General features: G+C 39.7%; 1 protein-coding gene and 1 long non-coding RNA gene across 2 annotated transcripts; both read left to right on the top strand.

Annotated features, from left to right (window-relative positions):
• Positions 1–3,219: 3,219 nt before the first annotated feature.
• LOC118802463 lies at positions 3,220–18,780 on the top strand. Its single transcript, XR_005006676.1, has 2 exons — positions 3,220–3,290; positions 18,342–18,780. It is a non-coding gene; the product is annotated as an uncharacterized LOC118802463 (long non-coding RNA).
• Positions 6,318–18,245, top strand: LOC118802461 (myosin heavy chain, fast skeletal muscle-like). The gene is made up of 40 exons (XM_036563015.1): positions 6,318–6,411; positions 6,513–6,552; positions 7,270–7,488; positions 7,580–7,723; positions 7,875–8,031; positions 8,134–8,161; positions 8,253–8,361; positions 8,598–8,690; positions 8,822–8,885; positions 8,981–9,079; positions 9,161–9,264; positions 9,343–9,481; positions 9,608–9,726; positions 9,834–9,983; positions 10,072–10,242; positions 10,341–10,641; positions 10,730–10,800; positions 10,926–11,013; positions 11,111–11,228; positions 11,310–11,433; positions 11,523–11,659; positions 11,857–12,112; positions 12,234–12,476; positions 12,575–12,751; positions 12,835–12,980; positions 13,169–13,259; positions 13,365–13,754; positions 14,301–14,427; positions 14,596–14,714; positions 14,816–15,012; positions 15,109–15,292; positions 15,384–15,549; positions 15,851–15,975; positions 16,101–16,409; positions 16,712–16,915; positions 17,003–17,128; positions 17,359–17,529; positions 17,680–17,784; positions 17,872–17,967; positions 18,078–18,245. Exons 3-40 carry the CDS (start codon positions 7,282–7,284, stop codon positions 18,228–18,230), a joined length of 5,808 nt encoding a protein of 1,935 aa, XP_036418908.1. The 5' UTR covers positions 6,318–6,411; positions 6,513–6,552; positions 7,270–7,281; the 3' UTR covers positions 18,231–18,245.
• Positions 18,781–19,491: the final 711 nt, after the last annotated feature.

The raw sequence follows: 19,491 nt of genomic DNA, 5'->3' as shown, positions 1-19,491 counted from the left end.
GCTCTTCTCCTTGTCCGCTGAAACGTGGAAAGTCTATGCGAATAGGTGGTTTACTTGGGAGTACAGACACATTCTCACAATGGCTAACCTGCTGTGGCCAGTTTCCTGCTTTTGGTGTAGAAGTAGCAGTGGCATGGACTTGAAGCTTGGACTCAATCTGTCTATCTCTACGCTTCAAATGGTCGACCATTTCCTGTCCCAGATCTTTTATATTTAACTCTGGCAAGCTCTTTACTTTATTACATTCCCTTTCCAGGAGATACTGCCATTGATCCTGGGCTGCTTTGACCCGACCTCCTATTTCTGAACACCATTCATTTACTTTAACCTCCACTTGAGTTAGTTTGGTTTCTAAAGTTGTTACATTAGCTTCTAATGCTTGTATTCTATCAGGCATATCAGTGGCTGACTTGTTTACTGGGGGTAAGTTTTCTTCCTCTTCTATACCTTCTACTAGCCCTACATCATCTTCTTCTGCCTCTTCGTCTACTGTTCGTCTAAATACATTTGACTGAAAGTCTGCATTAGTTCACTAAGGTGTTCTGTGGGTTCTCTGCGTGTGGTCCTGCAGTAAAATGGTCCTGCAGTAAAATCTAGATCTGGTTCAGGATCACCCATTGTACCTTGTATATACTCTGCCATAACTGTATAAAAATAAATCCCAAATTACCAATATGACAACCAAGCTGTATATTCTAATTATAATTGGGTGTAAATACACACAAAGCGTTGGCTAGGTCCCTGTTCAGGCTCCACTCTGTAACAAAACTCTTTGAAAAAGGGTCTAATTACTTTATCTGAAGGGGACTCTAATCCAGCAGCTTGTAACTTTGCACAAAATGGAACCACAGCCTTGTACTGCATGCACAAACTATGTATTTACACCCATAATATTTACAAAACACACAAACAGGTATCATCCAGTGTTATATTCGTGTAGTCTTTTGAGTAAGAACTGTCTTTTTGTCTGAATCAGAGTTTAAGTCTCTGCCTGAAGAAAGGACTGATCTCACCAAGTGAGCAGCTTGAGTCCAAAAGGTGTTGTTTTCCAGGCTACAGCTTCAGATAATAAATTGAAGTTGGTGCAAAGTGGTTAGATGATCTTAGTCCTTTAGGCCCATGTAGAAGTCCAACATCGAAGGAGATGGAGCGTTCGGTCAGCGACCCTCCATTCCATTATCCATGATCCATCCCATAACAGCTCAAAAAGGTAGTAAAATAAAGTCCTGAAAATTGAGCATAAAACATTTGGTTTCCCAATATAAGGACTACACATAAAACAAAACAAACAAACAGCAGCAGCAGTAGCAAACCCCACTCTTTGTAACACGCGGCTACTCTCACAATGCTTCTTCACTTAAAAATACCATTGAGTCATGTCTCAAGATTGCCCTCTGTGGCGAGAGTCCTAAGTACTAAGAAATACTCAGTGGAACTCAATGGAGCCTATGTAACCATGGGCAATGGTTACAAAATGCATCATATTATTTTTTTTGAATTTCAACATATTGTTTGCAACCAACATAAATCACAAATATATCTGTAACTCTTGACTGATTCAACCAATAACTTATATCAAAATAACATCATAATAATAATATCAAAAAGCCATTTATCTGTTACAGTCCAGACCTGAAAGTTTGGCTGTTAGCAGCTTGGCTTTACCTTACTCCAATGGTCTCCCACAATTTTTTTACCATGAGAGGTACTCTTTTTTCCTCTTGATTTTATTAATGACAGACTAAATGACATTTCATGTTCAGTTTCTGAAAAAAATCCTCCTGCTAGTATTCTAATCTTCTACATAAACTTTTCAGTTCTAAGACCATTTTTCCTCTCTCCCTTTCCTCCTTACATTTCCTCTCTTTGTCTTCTCTTTTTCTTTTTCTCTCACAGACGGCTATTACATCAATAAATCTAAGCTGTCTTTGATTCCTATTAGTCAGTATGTCAAGAACTTGACAATGATGTCATTGATGACATTTAAGAAATTTGTGGACAGTGAACAATCTTTGCCATTGGGAGTTGAAGAATTCTCTTGCATTGTCCTTTCCATTCCATTATGTTCATCTCAGCCTAGCTCCTTTTAGCTTATTGTTTTCCAAAGAGTCTCTTCAGTTTCGTTTGTGTTTCTGTTTTGGTTTTGTGATTTGTAGAGTCTTGTCTCTTTTTCTTATCTTAAAGTTATCTTTGTTTTATCATTTTGTCCCAATCAAGTAATTACTAGAGTTGTTTTGGTGATTCTTCTGATTCCCTGTGTGCACAAAGAAATGTCGTTATGTTAGTTTTTTTTATTTTACTTTTTTTGAAAGTTCTTTTTCTTTAATGTATGGTGGGATAGTCTCTACCTGAGCAGACAATATGGAACCCATAAGGGTAAGTCATACTCAAAAGCTAATGTTTACTGGACACTGAACACAGTATCTGAAATTCAAAGAGGGGGTAATTTCCACTGGAATTATTGCCACTGATGTTAGTATCACTATAGACACTTTAAAGATTTTTTCATGTGTGAACTCTTCCAGGTGCATGAGCTGAAGGCTGAAGTTGAGTGAAAGAACTCACCTACCAAGTATGTATAAATTCCATCCATGTCAAAACATGATGGTAATGTTCACACCAAAATATAAACTAAATAAAATAATATATGTGAGGTTGACAAGCTGCAGCTGAGATCAAAGCTTACAAGAGACAGGCTCCCGAGTCGCGCAACCGTCTAAGCTTTGGCCCTATCATCAGGAGATCGCGAGTTCGATCCCTGGTGATGCTACAGCCATCCGTAGCCGGGAGTCCGAGAGAGCACAATTGGCCTCGCTCTCTCTGGGTGGGTAGGATGGCTCCTCCTTCTCCCCCCCATCACTCCGCGCGATGCTAGTCAGCGCAGGCGTCTGTTAGCTGACGTAACAGATCTGGCGGTTGGCGCTTTCCTCCGAGCGCGTTCGGCTGTCCAGTGACGTTGCGTGAGCGGCAGTTCGAAAAGAAGCGGTGGTTGGCTTCACAGGTCTCGGAGGAAGCCTATGTTAGCCTTCACCCTCCTAGCGTTGATAGCATCGTGTGAGTGATCGAGGAAGCGGTGGGTCAAGCATGTTACAACAGGTAAATCATTTAGAGCATCACATCAAAAAATATCATAATAACATTGCAAACATTCTATAATTGCACATTTAGGAGGAACAAGCCAATGTCCACCTGTCCAAGCTCAGGAAGGTGCAGCATGGCCTGAGGAGCACGCTGACATTGCTGAGTCTCAGGTCAACAAGCACAGAGCCAAGAGCCGTGATGCTGGAAAGGTCGGTGGAGAAAGTATTTTATTCATTATGGCACATGGAAATATTTAACTCTCCATCACATCCTCTTAAAGTCCACAAAAAATCAAATATATGTTGCTTGTGTTCTTTGTATGGACCAAAACATCAGAGTTAACAAATGTTTTCTCTCTTCCTCAGGCCAAAGAAGAATAAACCTGCTGGATTCTGCTGTGGTTATAGAGTATGACTATGTAATAGCACAACCTTTGCAATTGCTGTGAAATAAAACTGTTTATAGCAACGTCAATCACTTGTGCCTAAGTCTTTGATGGGTTGAGCCCTGACATTTTATGAGGCAACTACATATACTCTGTGGCTAAAATGCCTTTGTGTACAGCTTGTGGTGATCACTCTAACTGCTGTTCAAGTTGTTAGGACTGTCCTATGCAAACATTCATGGCCATTACAGCCATTCATGTGAAAAGAGAGTAGATATTTCCTGAAATGTAAATAATTACTGTAATCGTAAACCTCTTGAAGATTACAAATGTATCATATTATTTTTTTCAAATTTCTACATATTGTTTGCAACCAACATAAATCACAAATATATCTGTAATGCTTGAGTAACCTTACTCCAATGGTCTCCCACATTTTTTTTACCATGAGAGGTACTCTTTTTTCCTCTTGATTTTATTAATGACAGACTTAATGACATTTCATATTCAGTTTCTGAAAAAAATCCTCCTGCTAGTATTCTAATCTTCTACATAAACTTTTCAGTTCTAAGACCATTTTTCCTCTCTCCCTTTCCTCCTTACATTTCCTCTCTTTGTCTTCTCTTTTTGCTGAAGCTAAAAGAGATCAGTAATGGTTTGATTTAATGAACATCAGAAATTCATCCACACAAAACAGTTGAAATACAATTTAAACCTTGGAAAATTGAAATTAGCAGGCAGGCTAGCAGGTAAAATAATTTATGAATACAGGTTTTCAATGACCAGAGGGTATTCCCTCACATATTGCTTATGGGACAGAGGAGTTTGTTTTTGTGAGTAGCTTTGTGAAAGGATTTCTTTGCAGATACAACTGTGAAGGAGGCAGCCGCTCTCACAGATGGCTATTACATCAATAACTGTCTTTGATTCCTATTAGTCATTATGTCAAGAACTTGACAATGATGTCATTGATGACATTTAAGAAATTTGTAAACAGTAAACAATCTTTGCCATTGGGAGTTGAAGAACTCTCTTGCATTGTCCTTCCCATTCCATTATGTTCATCTCAGCCTAGCTCCTTTTAGCTTATTGTTTTCAAAAGAGTCTCTTCAGTTTAGTTTGTGTATCTGTTTTGGTTTTGTGATTTGTAGAGTCTTGTCTCTGTTGGTGTTTTTTTCTTAGTTATCTTTATCATTTTGTTCCAATCAAGTAATTACTAGAGTTGTTTTGGTGATTCTTCTGATTCTATATGTGCACAAAGAAATGTTGTTACATTACATATTTTACATATTAGGTATAGTTTTGATTGATATTGATTTAGTTAAACTACATAATTTCATTTTAGGTTAGCAAGCTAAATCTGGAGGTTAGTGTGGTTGCAGCTTCTGATTCCGTCAAAGCTCCTGCTTCTGACCTGGTTCCTTTAGCCTCTAACTGAGGCCCTGAGCCGGCCCCACCTCCAGTCTTCCTGCCTGCCTCCCATGATCTTTGTTTTAAGCCTTCCCTGGTTTCATGTTTTGAAGCCAGGTCCAGATCATGAATCCTGCCTCTTGTCCTCATTTCTTACAACTGGATATTCTTAATTTCATACTCCAAAAACACTTTTTGTTTTAATAAAATTGTCATTTAGATCACATTAGTAACAAGACATTGTTTTTATTTACAATCTATAATCTACTTTATTATGATAATAACCACAAAATCAGATTATTCATAATTTCTCAACATTTCATTAGTGTTGTTAGGAATGAACTTTCTTGGTTAGAATTAAGAATTTGTACTTTGTACTAATATGAATTGCAAACAACTTTGTTTAAAAAAATAATAATGAGTATATAGAAAATCATCAATGAAAGTGTTTAAAAAAGGACGGGAGAGCTATGACAAGTAGATTCTGGGGCATAAACAGAGAAAAGAAGGAAAACAAAGGCTAGAAATACAGTGAGACACAGGCAATGTTTTTAATTACCAATGATGTTCATCAATCCGTTGTCCAAAACAAGGCAAGAATAAACACACTTCAGCTACAATGGTGCGGTTACCAGGTTCAGCTTGATTCCAATATGCCTTACACTGGTACACTTTCCCTGTGATAAAATAACTGGCTGATGTAATTAAGTATATTAAAGTGGCGCACTCACCATACAAAATGGTCCAGTAAATCCCCACTGGCAAGTCTCTGAAGATTTTTTTTAGAAAAAAAAGTATAAAAATATCTTTAATAAAATAAAATAAAATGCTTGAGTGCTCAACAGTAAAATCAGTCATAATTAGAAATTAAATGCTACTATTCTACTATGCTACTAAGATGCAACCTCTGCAAGTAAAATGCCCACATGCCTAGCAATGAATCTGTCACTTCTCTTGACTTTGGAATGTAGCCATGAAACTCTACATGCATCTGCATCCAAAAAAAGAACCACAGGCTTCTATGGAAGCAAGTAGGAGACATGAGAGTTATTAATAGGTTTTAAATGATTTTAAGTAGTTAACATTATATTTATCAACATTTAGCACCATGTTAGTGGCAACAAAATGTGTTTAACTTTGCAGTAATGAATAGCATTAATAATTGTGTTAATTGAATTAATAATGCCTTAAAAATACATCAACATTATTAATAATACTCAAAGAAGTTAAAGCAATAACAAAAACAGTTATTTTCTGTACATATACCAAACACACAGATTTTAATTACTTACATACAGATCACACTAAACAGAATATTAAATACACATGTTAATTTAACTAGGAAAGTATTCACTTGCCATCCAATAATGCTGCTGTTGCTTCTGTTTGTGACTGTGGATGGCTGAGATTTAAAATAAATCATGAAGTCTGAGCTTGCCTTTAATGGATTTTGCTTAGTGAGCACATTGTCCACAATATAAGGGTGAGGGCAGCTGCAAGGGCTGCAGAGGAGACCTGAGAAGTTCCAGTCTGTGGTAAGTGTCTGTACTGCCTGTCACTGAAATCTTTTGGGGCTTATTTATTTGGATGATAAATTTGAAATTAGAGTTACTGTATGAAATTCTTTCGTTTCAAGGGCTGTGGAAATTTCATCTGGTCTCAGGCAGGAAACAAATGTAAGATATATTTGGTTTCTTTTATTAATATTAATTAGACTATATTCATGAGTGAAATGTCTCTTAGTGTTTCCATTATTTACTTTTAGGAATAAGACAGGCACTATATTAGATTTTATGAAGGGTAAAGGGTACACCTTCAGTACCTTTATTCAGGGAACATATTGTTCCGTGTTCCGTTTTAGTCTGTACCCTGTTTTGACTCTTCGCTTTATGTTTTCTTTTCTTTTCTAAATGTAACCAAACAGCAAAAAATTGGCATTTTCTTAGGGAAAGTGAACAAAGGTGTACCTTTAAAATTTATTTAATGTACACAATTTGATTGTGAGACTGCTGAGGGTACATTTACATTGTTTGTACTTGAAAAAACTGGACCTTTTTTCTGTCAGTGTAGATATGTAATGCAATGTTTGTAATACTGAGGAGACTGACGACTACATGATGAAGTAATTATAGGAATACTTTGAGACTCAAGTCTAGAATAAGGAGTAATTGTAGTTTAACACTAAGTTAATATAGTTTTGAAGTATTTAAAGTGCAATGCATGTAAAATTCATATGACATCAAGAACAAAAAAGATCTGAGGCATTTTGCTGTCCATCATTTATTTTTGACATACATATGGACTTAAATTAAAGGTTCATGACAGGAATGTACATTTCAGAATGTAATGAACTTGTCAGGTTATGTGTAATTTTTGAATCCTCTTCTGTTCAGTAAGCTGCCACCATGAGTACGGACGCTGAGATGGCCATTTATGGCAAAGCTGCCATCTACCTCCGTAAGCCTGAGAAGGAGAGAATTGAGGCTCAAAGCAGGCCTTTTGATGCAAAGACTGCTTGCTTTGTAGCTGATCAAAAAGAGCTTTACCTTAAGGCTACAATCAAGAGCCGAGATGGTGGCAAAGTCACTGTTGAAGTGCTCAACACCAAGGAGGTGAGAATTAATACCGGAATGTAACTTATTCCGATGTTAATGCTCCTAATTTCTATCTAAACTAAACATATACTATGTCATTCTCTAATAGGAGAGAACAGTTAAGGAGGATGATGTCAGCCCCATGAATCCTCCAAAGTTTGACAAGATTGAAGACATGGCCATGATGACCCATCTCAATGAAGCCTCTGTGCTATATAACCTCAAAGAGCGTTATGCAGCATGGATGATCTACGTAAGTTATAACGAACAGCATGACTACAGGCTGGTTCCAAAACAGCTGATTTTTTACATGGCAGTGCTTCAAGGTGAAGAAATCCTGTGATGACAGTTTTTTTATAACTGTAATTTTACAACTTAACAACGTGTATTCCAATCTGCTTCAGACCTACTCTGGATTGTTCTGCGCTACCGTGAACCCCTACAAGTGGCTCCCAGTGTATGATGCAGAAGTGGTGGCTGCCTACAGAGGCAAAAAGCGCATGGAGGCCCCACCCCACATTTTCTCTGTCTCTGACAATGCCTATCAGTTCATGCTTACTGGTAAGGTATAACATACAAAGAGTTCTGATAAAGATAGCTCTGAAAAGAAAACAAATTAAACATATAAGGAATGTGACACATTACTATATTTTTATCTAACAGACAGGGAAAACCAGTCTGTCCTGATTACGTAAGTATCTATGAAAATTTACAAGTAATTGCATGAGTAGCAGCTTTGTTTTTGAGCAATACTAATCTGTTTATCATCTCGTGTAAACCAGTGGAGAATCTGGTGCTGGAAAGACTGTGAACACTAAACGTGTCATCCAGTACTTTGCCACAGTTGCAGTGCAGGGTGAGAAGAAAAAGGAGGTTCCTGGCAAAATGCAGGTATAAACTGAGCTGCTTTTTATTTTCAGTTTCCAAATACATTCCAGTAAAGTTTGTATAAAGGTAGACACAGTTTTGCTTGGGACGAAAATATTAGCCGTTTGTAATATCCTGCCTTACTTCAGTAAAGGAACATTACTGACACAACTCATTTCTAAGAAAAAGCTTAAAGTCTTCTACCTGAATAAAAACTGAAAAAAATGCACTGGCTTATAATAGAGTTTTCTGGTTTCCAGGGATCTCTTGAGGATCAGATCATTGCAGCCAACCCTTTGCTTGAGGCATATGGTAATGCCAAGACTGTGAGAAATGACAACTCCTCTCGTTTCGTAAGTTCAGTTCTATTAAGTTTGTTGAGATTTGCTTTAATTAAATCACTACTGGCAAACTGATAAAGTATTTAGACATTTTCAGTATAGATTCTTTATGATGCTAAAAACATTTATTTTCTTTTAAAAAGGGTAAATTTATTAGAATTCACTTTGGCACCTCTGGCAAACTGGCTAGTGCTGACATTGAAACTTGTAAGTATAAGGATTGATTATAGCATTTATTTTTGGAATTCTATCATGTTGCATTTTGATAATAAGATGGTAACATGGGCACATTTTCTAAACAGATCTGCTGGAGAAGTCTAGAGTAACATTCCAGCTTCCAGATGAGAGAGGCTACCACATCTTCTACCAGATGATGACCAACCATAAACCTGAGCTGATCGGTATGAACATTTTCAGAATGTATTCATTTTCCCTTTGTTTGACCCAACCTCTCAGTTTAAAATGCAATTTTTGTTTCACAGAAATGACTCTTATCACCACCAATCCTTATGACTTCCCCATGTGCAGTCAGGGTCAGATCACAGTGCCAAGCATCGATGACAAGGAGGAGTTGGTTGCCACAGATGTAAGAGGCTGTTGAACTGAAATGAGAATTCCTAAATTTGTACTTAATTTGATGCTAATGTTGATCTTCATGATTTAGACGGCTATTGACATTCTGGGCTTCAGTCCTGAGGAGAAGAACAGCATTTATAAATTTACTGGAGCTGTTCTCCATCATGGTAACATGAAGTTCAAGCAGAAGCAGCGCGAGGAGCAGGCTGAGCCAGATGGCACAGAAGGTGAGGCTGTTGTTCCGCTTTATTTATTTATTTATGTATTTTTGTTAAAAAACATATGAATGCCCCGGTCATTGTGATCAACTGAACACAGGTACTGACTGTGTGTAATTTTGCTGCTTTTAACAGAGGCTGACAAAGTTGCCTATCTTCTGGGCTTAAACTCTGCTGATATGCTGAAGGCTTTATGCTACCCTAGAGTTAAGGTCGGAAATGAGTTTGTGACAAAGGGCCAGACTGTGCCCCAGGTAATATTTATATTTACTACAAAAAAGGAATACGCAACGGATAACGTCTTAAATTCTATTATACAATACTAAACTAAAATTACATTTTACATTTACTCTTCTTTTAGGTGTACAATGCCGTGAGTGCCTTAGCCAAATCCATCTATGAGAGAATGTTCTTGTGGATGGTCATACGTATCAACCAGATGCTGGACACAAAACAAGCTAGACAGTTCTTCATTGGTGTGCTGGACATCGCTGGATTTGAAATCTTTGATGTACGTAACATTTTTGCTAATCCCATCACTAGCAAAACTTGATGAAATGAGGTTGACCATTGACTCATTTTATTTTATTTCTCTCTAGTTCAACAGCATGGAGCAGCTGTGCATCAACTTCACCAATGAGAAACTGCAGCAGTTCTTCAACCACCACATGTTTGTCCTGGAGCAAGAGGAATACAAAAAGGAGGGCATTGTTTGGGAGTTCATTGACTTCGGCATGGACTTGGCTGCTTGCATTGAGCTCATTGAGAAAGTAAGTAGAACATATACATTCATTCTTACAGGTGAAACTGTATCTAATTTCCATGCAAGCAAATGCATTTTCTTCAATGACGTCTCGTCTGCAAACAGCCCATGGGTATCTTCTCCATCCTTGAAGAAGAGTGCATGTTCCCCAAGGCAACGGACACCAGCTTCAAGAACAAGCTCTACGATCAGCATCTTGGAAAGTGCAATGCTTTCCAGAAGCCCAAGCCTGCCAAAGGCAAAGCTGAAGCCCACTTTTCTCTGGTTCATTATGCTGGTACTGTGGACTACAACATCGCTGGCTGGCTGGATAAGAACAAGGACCCACTGAACGAGTCTGTTGTGCAGCTGTACCAGAAGTCTTCAGTTAAACTGCTGGCTACCCTCTACCCACCTGTTGTTGAAGGTAATTTCATTTTATTCAGAAGCATACTTACTAAAATATTTGTTGCCTGATAAATTATGTGGTTTGCTTTTTGAACTATTTTTTTCAGAGAGTGGTGGTGGCAAGAAGGGAGGCAAGAAGAAGGGTGGTTCAATGCAGACTGTGTCCTCACAGTTTAGGGTACGTTATAGTTACAGGTCATCACAAAAAAAGCAGTTTTATTTAATATGCAAATGCCATTGGAGCAGATGTGCATCAGCTTCACCAATGAGAAAATGAATGCCAATAATGTGTCCACTCTACAGGAAAACTTGGGCAAGCTTATGACCAACTTGAGGAGCACTCATCCCCACTTTGTGCGCTGCCTAATTCCCAACGAGTCTAAAACTCCAGGTAAAGATCAACACTTAAAGCTGAACTGAGAGGGAAGTTTCATTTCATATCGTATTCTGGAATATTTATGAATGCTTACTGAAATTGTTTTTTATAGGTCTCATGGAGAACTTCCTGGTTATCCACCAGCTGAGGTGTAACGGTGTGCTGGAGGGTATCAGAATCTGCAGAAAAGGTTTCCCCAGCAGAATCCTCTATGGGGACTTCAAACAAAGGTAAATAAATCTGTGAAAAAAAACTGTAAGGCTGTTGCTTTCATTTCTTATAAAAAAGAGCTAAAACCTGCTTTTTTACAGATACAAAGTGCTGAATGCCAGTGTCATCCCTGAGGGCCAGTTTATTGACAACAAGAAGGCCTGTGAGAAGCTTCTAGGATCCATTGATATTGACCATGACCAGTATAGATTTGGACACACTAAGGTGAATTTTCATCCAAAAAAAGTTAAAAGACTCAGCGTACAATATCTAGTGGAGGGCTTAGTGTAGTAATTCCTTTCTCTTCAATTCAGGTGTTCTTCAAAGCTGGCCTGCTGGGTACTCTTGAAGAGATGCGAGATGAGAAACTGGCTGCTCTGGTTACAATGACTCAGGCTGTTTGCCGTGGTTACCTCATGAGAAGAGAGTTTGTAAAGATGATGGAGAGGAGGTATTTTAAAAAGACACCTGTGATCTGAACAGTACCAGTGACTGTTATTGTACATGTTTCTTGACATTTAACAGAAAATGTGAAAGTTAACTGAATGTCAGTAGACGTTCTAACACAATACATGCCGTTTCACATGGTGGTCTCTACCTTCAACAGTCAGTAGAACAGTGGCAGAATGAAGTGTTTTTATTACCCAGGGAGTCCATTTATACCATCCAGTACAACATCCGCTCATTCATGAATGTCAAACACTGGCCATGGATGAAGGTGTACTACAAGATCAAGCCTCTCCTGAAGAGTGCTGAGACTGAGAAGGAGCTGGCCACCATGAAAGAGGACTTTGCCAAATGCAAGGAAGACTTGGCCAAAGCTGAGGCCAAAAAGAAGGAGCTTGAGGAGAAGATGGTGTCTCTGCTGCAGGAGAAGAATGACCTGCAGCTTCAAGTTGCATCTGTAAGTATTTTTTTCTAAAAGACCTATTAAAATTATAAATTGTCCAAGCATGATTATTCAAGTTTTCAATCCGCTTTATAGATAACAATTTCTTTTTCATTGATTATTTTGCTGTAAATAGGAAGCTGAAAATCTTTCAGATGCTGAGGAGAGATGTGAGGGTCTGATAAAGAGCAAAATTCAGCTTGAAGCTAAACTCAAAGAGACAACTGAGAGACTGGAGGATGAAGAAGAAATCAATGCTGAACTCACTGCCAAGAAGAGGAAACTGGAGGATGAGTGCTCTGAGCTCAAGAAGGACATTGATGACTTGGAGCTTACCTTGGCTAAAGTGGAGAAGGAGAAACATGCCACTGAAAACAAGGTCAGTGCTGTTTACTAGATGGCAAAGAAATAAACTGTTCTCAAATCTGATTTCACTTTAAATCATTTTCTAACAATGCATGAATTCAAAAATTGTAGGTCAAGAACCTCACTGAGGAGATGGCAGCTCAAGATGAGAGCATTGCTAAACTCACAAAGGAGAAGAAAGCCCTCCAAGAGGCACACCAGCAAACTCTCGACGATCTCCAGGCAGAGGAGGACAAAGTCAACACTCTGACGAAATCTAAAACTAAGCTTGAGCAACAAGTGGATGATGTGAGTTACATGACACAGTCATCAAACTGGATTACTCACAAGTTAATTCTGTTTAATGCTAAGCAAATATTGTGTTTGTACAGCTGGAGGGCTCTCTTGAGCAAGAGAAGAAGCTCCGTATGGACCTGGAGAGAGCCAAGAGAAAGCTTGAGGGTGACCTGAAACTGGCTCAAGAATCCATCATGGACCTGGAGAATGACAAACAGCAATCTGAGGAGAAGCTAAAAAAGTAATACGAAATGCAAATTATAAAACAACTCCATCCTGGTTTTTAAAATTTATTTAACATTATTTAAAATGTTTAATACATTATGTATTTAAGAGTAAGAATAAGTAAGAAATAATTTTCTTTTTTCTAACTTACCATAAAAATATTTCTATATATTGTATAACAATGTTTCTGTTAAATTCTCTCAGGAAAGACTTTGAAATAAGCCAGTTTCTTAGCAAGATTGAGGATGAGCAATCTCTGGGTGCTCAGCTTCAGAAGAAGATCAAAGAACTTCAGGTAATAATGCATTCTTTTTGTGATAATGACAACTGAGAGAGATTTTTTTTAACCAATTTATAACATTTTTAGTCTAACAAATAACATTTGTGGGTTGCTTTATAGGCCCGTATAGAGGAGCTAGAGGAAGAGATTGAGGCTGAGCGTGCTGCTCGTGCCAAGGTTGAGAAGCAGAGAGCTGATCTCTCCAGAGAACTCGAGGAGATCAGTGAGAGGCTTGAGGAGGCTGGAGGAGCAACTGCTGCTCAGATTGAGATGAACAAGAAGCGTGAGGCTGAGTTCCAGAAGCTGCGTCGCGATCTTGAAGAGGCCACCCTACAGCATGAAGCAACTGCTGCTGCCCTGCGCAAGAAGCAGGCAGACAGCGTGGCTGAGCTTGGAGAACAAATCGACAACCTCCAGCGTGTCAAGCAGAAGCTTGAGAAAGAAAAGAGTGAATACAAAATGGAGATTGATGACCTCTCCAGCAACATGGAGGCTGTTGCTAAAGCCAAGGTCTGTGTTGAGCATTGAAAACCACTAAATGAATGAATAACAGTAAAAAGCACAGATGACGGGCTCCCGAGTCGCGCAACCGTCTAAGCGTTGGCCCTATCATCAGGAGATCGCGAGTTCGATCCCTGGTGATGCTACAGCCATCCGTAGCCGGGAGTCCGAGAGAGCACAATTGTAAGGGATGGCTGCCTTTCTCCCCCCATCACTCACTAAGCGCGATGCTAGTCAGCGCAGGCGTCTGTTAGCTGACGTAACAGATCTGGCGGTTGGCGCTTTCCTCCGAGCGCGTTCGGCTGTCCAAAGACGTTGCGTGAGCGGCAGTTCGAAAAGATGCGGTGGCTGGTTTCACAGATCTCGGAGGAAGCCTGTGTTAGCCTCGCCCTCCTAGCGTTGATAGCGTCGTGTGTGATTGGGGGAGTCCTAACTAGCGGGTGGAATTGGCAAAGACTAAATTGGGGAGAAAACCGGGTAAAAATTGAAAAAAAAAGCACATATGGTTATATTCTGAGAGTGGCATTAAAATAGGAATAATTTTTGAATTGACAGGCAAATCTTGAGAAAATGTGCAGAACCCTTGAGGATCAACTCAGTGAAATCAAGACTAAAAATGATGAGAATCTGCGCCAAATCAATGACCTCAGTGCTCAGAAGGCCAGGCTCCAGACTGAGAATGGTAACTGAACATTCAGTGACATACATGTCATGGTACATTAGCATTTATTGCCATACCTGCCATAGTCACTCAATTTGAAGTTCTATATACCCAGATTACTACGTAACATATAATGTTTATAGTTTTTATGAAAATAACTGAAAATCATATATTTTCAACGCTGTGCAGGTGAGTTTGGACGCCAGCTGGAAGAGAAGGAGTCTTTGATTTCTCAGCTGACCAGAGGCAAACAGGCTTTCACTCAACAAATTGATGAACTGAAGAGACAGATTGAAGAGGAAGTTAAGGTAACAACATCATGAAATGATACCTCATTAAAAAGAAGACAAAAACTGATATCTCAAATTAATTAATGGCTCAAAGAGACATTGTCCTTTGTGCTTCACAGGCAAAGAACGCCCTGGCCCATGGTTTGCAGTCTGCCCGTCATGACTGTGACCTTCTCAGGGAGCAGTTTGAAGAGGAGCAGGAAGCAAAGGCTGAGCTTCAACGTTCCATGTCCAAGGCCAACAGCGAGGTTGCACAGTGGAGGTCTAAATATGAAACCGATGCCATCCAGCGCACTGAGGAGCTTGAGGAGGCAAAGTAGGGGCAAAGGAGGCTATCATGATTGACACTAGATATTCACAACACTAAAATGAATACAAAATCGAGTCTGAAATGAAATGTAATTTTTAACAGGAAAAAGTTGGCACAGCGTCTGCAGGAGGCTGAGGAACAAATTGAGGCTGTAAACTCCAAGTGTGCCTCTTTGGAAAAGACCAAGCAGAGACTCCAGGGTGAGGTAGAGGACCTCATGATTGATGTGGAGAGAGCCAATGCCTTGGCTGCCAACCTTGACAAGAAGCAGAGGAACTTTGACAAGGTAAACTGTCTGAGTAATTTAGTGATGCATAGCCTATTCATATTGCCTGAACATTAGCCTTTATGAAATGAGGATTGCATATCTACCAAAGGTGCTGGCAGAATGGAAACAGAAGTATGAGGAAGGCCAGGCAGAGCTGGAGGGAGCCCAGAAGGAGGCTCGTGCTCTCAGCACTGAGCTCTTCAAGATGAAGAACTCCTATGAGGAAGCTCTTGACCAGCTGGAGACCCTCAAGAGAGAAAACAAGAATCTGCAACGTATGTTAAAATGCTCCTGTGATACGCACACACACACACACAGACACACACACATTTTCTAAACCGATTATCCTTCCGGGTTGCGAGGGGCGCTGGAGCCTATCCCAGCGGTGATATTTAAAAGTAATTAATTAATTAAAATATTTAGTATTCGCCCTGCAATGGACTGGCAACAGCTGGGATCGGCTCCAGCACCCCACCGTGACCCAGAAGGATAAGCGGTTTAGATGACGTGTGTGTGTGTATTTAGTATTCAACTTAGATTAATTAATGTTTACACTGTGTTTTGCCATTGGTGCAGAGGAGATCTCAGACCTGACTGAACAGATTGGTGAGACTGGAAAGAGCATTCATGAGCTGGAGAAGGCCAAGAAGGCAGTAGAGACTGAGAAGGCAGAGATTCAGACTGCCCTGGAAGAGGCTGAGGTAAAATAGAATGATAAGATTCTGCAGTTTAATCAGTGCAGTTCTTATGTTAACATTTTTAATAATGAAAATGTAATAATGAATCTTCATTTTATCTATGAAAACTGAGCATAATTCTCTTACAGGGCACTCTAGAACATGAGGAGTCCAAGATTCTTCGTGTCCAGCTTGAGCTCAACCAGGTCAAGAGTGAGATTGACAGGAAGCTTGCAGAGAAGGATGAGGAAATTGAGCAGATCAAGAGGAACAGCCAGAGGGTAACTGAGTCCATGCAAAGCACTCTGGACTCTGAGGTCAGGAGCAGGAATGATGCTCTGAGGATTAAGAAGAAGATGGAGGGAGATCTCAATGAGATGGAGATTCAGCTGAGCCATGCCAATAGGCAGGCTGCCGAGGCTCAGAAACAACTGAGAAATGTGCAGGGACAACTCAAGGTAAAAGCCCTTTTCAGACATAGTTCAGGGAACCTTTGTTTGATGAGCCCTATATAATCCACTAACTGTCCATATTTTTACTTTAATACATAGGTTTCAAGAAACTATCATGGCCCATGTCTGAAACGCAATGTCCTATGCACTATGATAGCAGATATGCTATTTTTGGTGATTTGTCACAATGTAGTTTTAGTTGATAGTATGCTTCCAAGGTGAACTCATATATGTGAATGGGGTTCTCAGTAGAACTCAATGCAGTATGTTGATAAACACTGCAAATTCTATTGTTTTCTGATACATAGGATGCCCAACTGCACCTTGATGATGCTCTGAGAGGACAAGAAGACATGAAGGAACAGGTGGCCATGGTGGAGCGCAGGAACACTCTGATGTTGGCAGAGACTGAAGAGCTCAGAGCTGCTCTGGAGCAGACAGAGAGAGGTCGCAAGGTGGCCGAGCAAGAGCTGGTGGATGCCACTGAGCGTGTTGGACTGCTGCACTCTCAGGTACTAAAAACTGTGGCTTTTTATAAAACTAAGAAATTAACATATCTAATCAAGATCATTAGTAATGACTTATATTATTTCTCACAGAACACAAGTCTGCTGAACACCAAGAAGAAGCTTGAGGCTGACCTTGTTCAAATTCAAAGTGAGGTTGATGACACTGTGCAGGAAGCAAGAAATGCAGAGGAGAAGGCCAAGAAAGCAATCACTGATGTGAGTGCTTGACTTCATGTAACCCCCTATAACAAGTCAGAGCCCTCCAGTTAGCCCAAAGTTTTATTGCACTATGTCTATCACCTAAGAATAGCTCAGCCAGTCTGCATTGAAGGCCCTGTAGTTACTGAATAATAAAAGGGTTTTTAAGGGGTTAATTGGTCTTTAGTTTTATTAGTTTGATGATGTACTCCAAAACGTAGATCTCAAAAATTTGTTTGCCTTCTCAGGCTGCCATGATGGCAGAAGAGCTCAAAAAGGAGCAGGACACCAGCGCTCACCTGGAGAGGATGAAGAAGAACCTTGAGGTCACAGTCAAGGACCTGCAGCACCGCCTAGATGAGGCTGAGAATCTGGCCATGAAAGGAGGAAAGAAACAACTCCAGAAATTGGAGTCCAGGGTAAGTCATACTCGAAAGCTAATGTTCACTGAACGCTCAGCTACCGTATCTGAAATTCAAAGAGGGGGCCATTTCCACTGGAATCATTGCCACTGATATAAGTTTCCCTATGGGTACATTAATAATTTTTTCATGTATGAACTCTTCCAGGTGCGTGAGCTGGAGGCTGAAGTTGAGGCTGAACAGAGAAGGGGAGCTGATGCTGTTAAGGGTGTCCGCAAATATGAGAGAAGAGTGAAGGAACTCACCTACCAGGTATGTATAAATTCCATCCATGTCAAAACATGATGGTAATGTTCACACCAAAATATAAATTAAATAAAATAATTATGTGATTTGTAGACTGAGGAGGACAAGAAGAACATCAACAGGCTACAGGATCTGGTTGACAAGCTGCAGCTGAAGGTCAAAGCTTACAAGAGACAAGCTGAGGAAGCGGTGGGTCAAGCATGTTAGAACAGGACGTAATGGCTTTGGTAAATCATTTAGAGTATCACTTCAAAAAATATCATAATAACATTGCAAACATTCTATAATTGCACATTTAGGAGGAACAAGCCAATGTCCACCTGTCCAAGCTCAGGAAGGTGCAGCATGACCTGGAGGAGGCTGAGGAGCGCGCTGACATTGCTGAGTCTCAGGTCAACAAGCTCAGAGCCAAGAGCCGTGATGCTGGAAAGGTCAGTAAAGAAAGCAATTAATTCAACAAAGCACACAGAACTATTTAATTCTCCAGCACATACTTATCAAATATATGTTGCTACATAAGAAGCAAAACATCAGAGTTAACAAATGCTTTCTCTCTTCCCCAGGCCAAAGAAGAGTAAATCTGCTGGATTCTGCTGTGGTTATACAATATGACTATGTAGCAGCACCAGTCTTTCAATTTCTGTTAAATAAACCTGTATATAGCAGCATCAAACACGTCTGAGTCATTCATATAGAAAACCACGACAGATACCAACCAAGATGTATCTAAGCTAAAGTCAGCTTCTTGACAGGTTGAGCCCTGAAATCTTTTTAAACAGCTTCATGTGTTCCATGGCTAACATAACATCTTCAAATTCTTAAGATTGTCCTATACAAAGATTCATGGACAATCACATGAAATAGTACTAGGTGTTATCTGAAACTAAATCCTTACCTTTAATGTAAACCTTGTGGAGATGAAAAAAATGTCCATATTGTTTTTCTCAGATTTCAACACATTGTTCACAACCAATATAAATCACAAATATATTTGTAACCCTTGAGTGATGCAACCAATAATGCTCTTTAGTAGTATGTTAATGTTAGCCTATTGTCAGTGGTGGAAATGGCCAGGTGTTCAGTTTAACCCTTATGTGGTGTTCATGTTTTTGTTACTCAGTGGGTCTGGTGGACCCACCGCATTATTGTTTTTTGAATCAACACAGCCATAACAATTTATGTAAAAATGCCAGTTGTTTAAAATATCACAAGTGGTCAGCATAGGGTTCTCCTTTAGCAGCTGTAGCCAGTCAGCAGCCTGTCCATGTTGTCCACCCTCATACACACGCACACATATACAAACACATACACACACAGACACAAACACACTAACAGCAGGCCATGTAGGAGTAGAACAGAGTGAAGGGACACAGCACCTCCACACTTTTCTTCCCTGCGGATTCACCCCAACATCACATGTGACAGGGGGTGTACAGTGTGAAGTCATTGAAAATGTGTTATTTTAACTTAATTGTTCTTAACAGAATATGAGCAAAGGCCAAAGAATTTGGGGTTGAAATAATAATAAATCGCATTTGGTAAACATTGAAAATGGGTCCCACAACCACGAACACCACATAAGGGTTAAGTATTTTTTCTGTTCTATTTTTTCAGTCCAGATCTGAAAAAAGCTTGACTTGACCTTAGTCTCCCTACTTAATGACATTTCATATTCAGCGTCTGAAAAGACATCCTCCTGTTATTCTATTCTTC

Source organism: Colossoma macropomum, unplaced genomic scaffold (assembly GCF_904425465.1).
Source record: "Colossoma macropomum unplaced genomic scaffold, Colossoma_macropomum, whole genome shotgun sequence".
Classification (NCBI taxonomy): Eukaryota; Metazoa; Chordata; class Actinopteri; order Characiformes; family Serrasalmidae; genus Colossoma; species Colossoma macropomum.
Note: the sequence above shows the minus strand (reverse complement) of the source record. Positions and strands in the feature narration are given on the sequence as shown.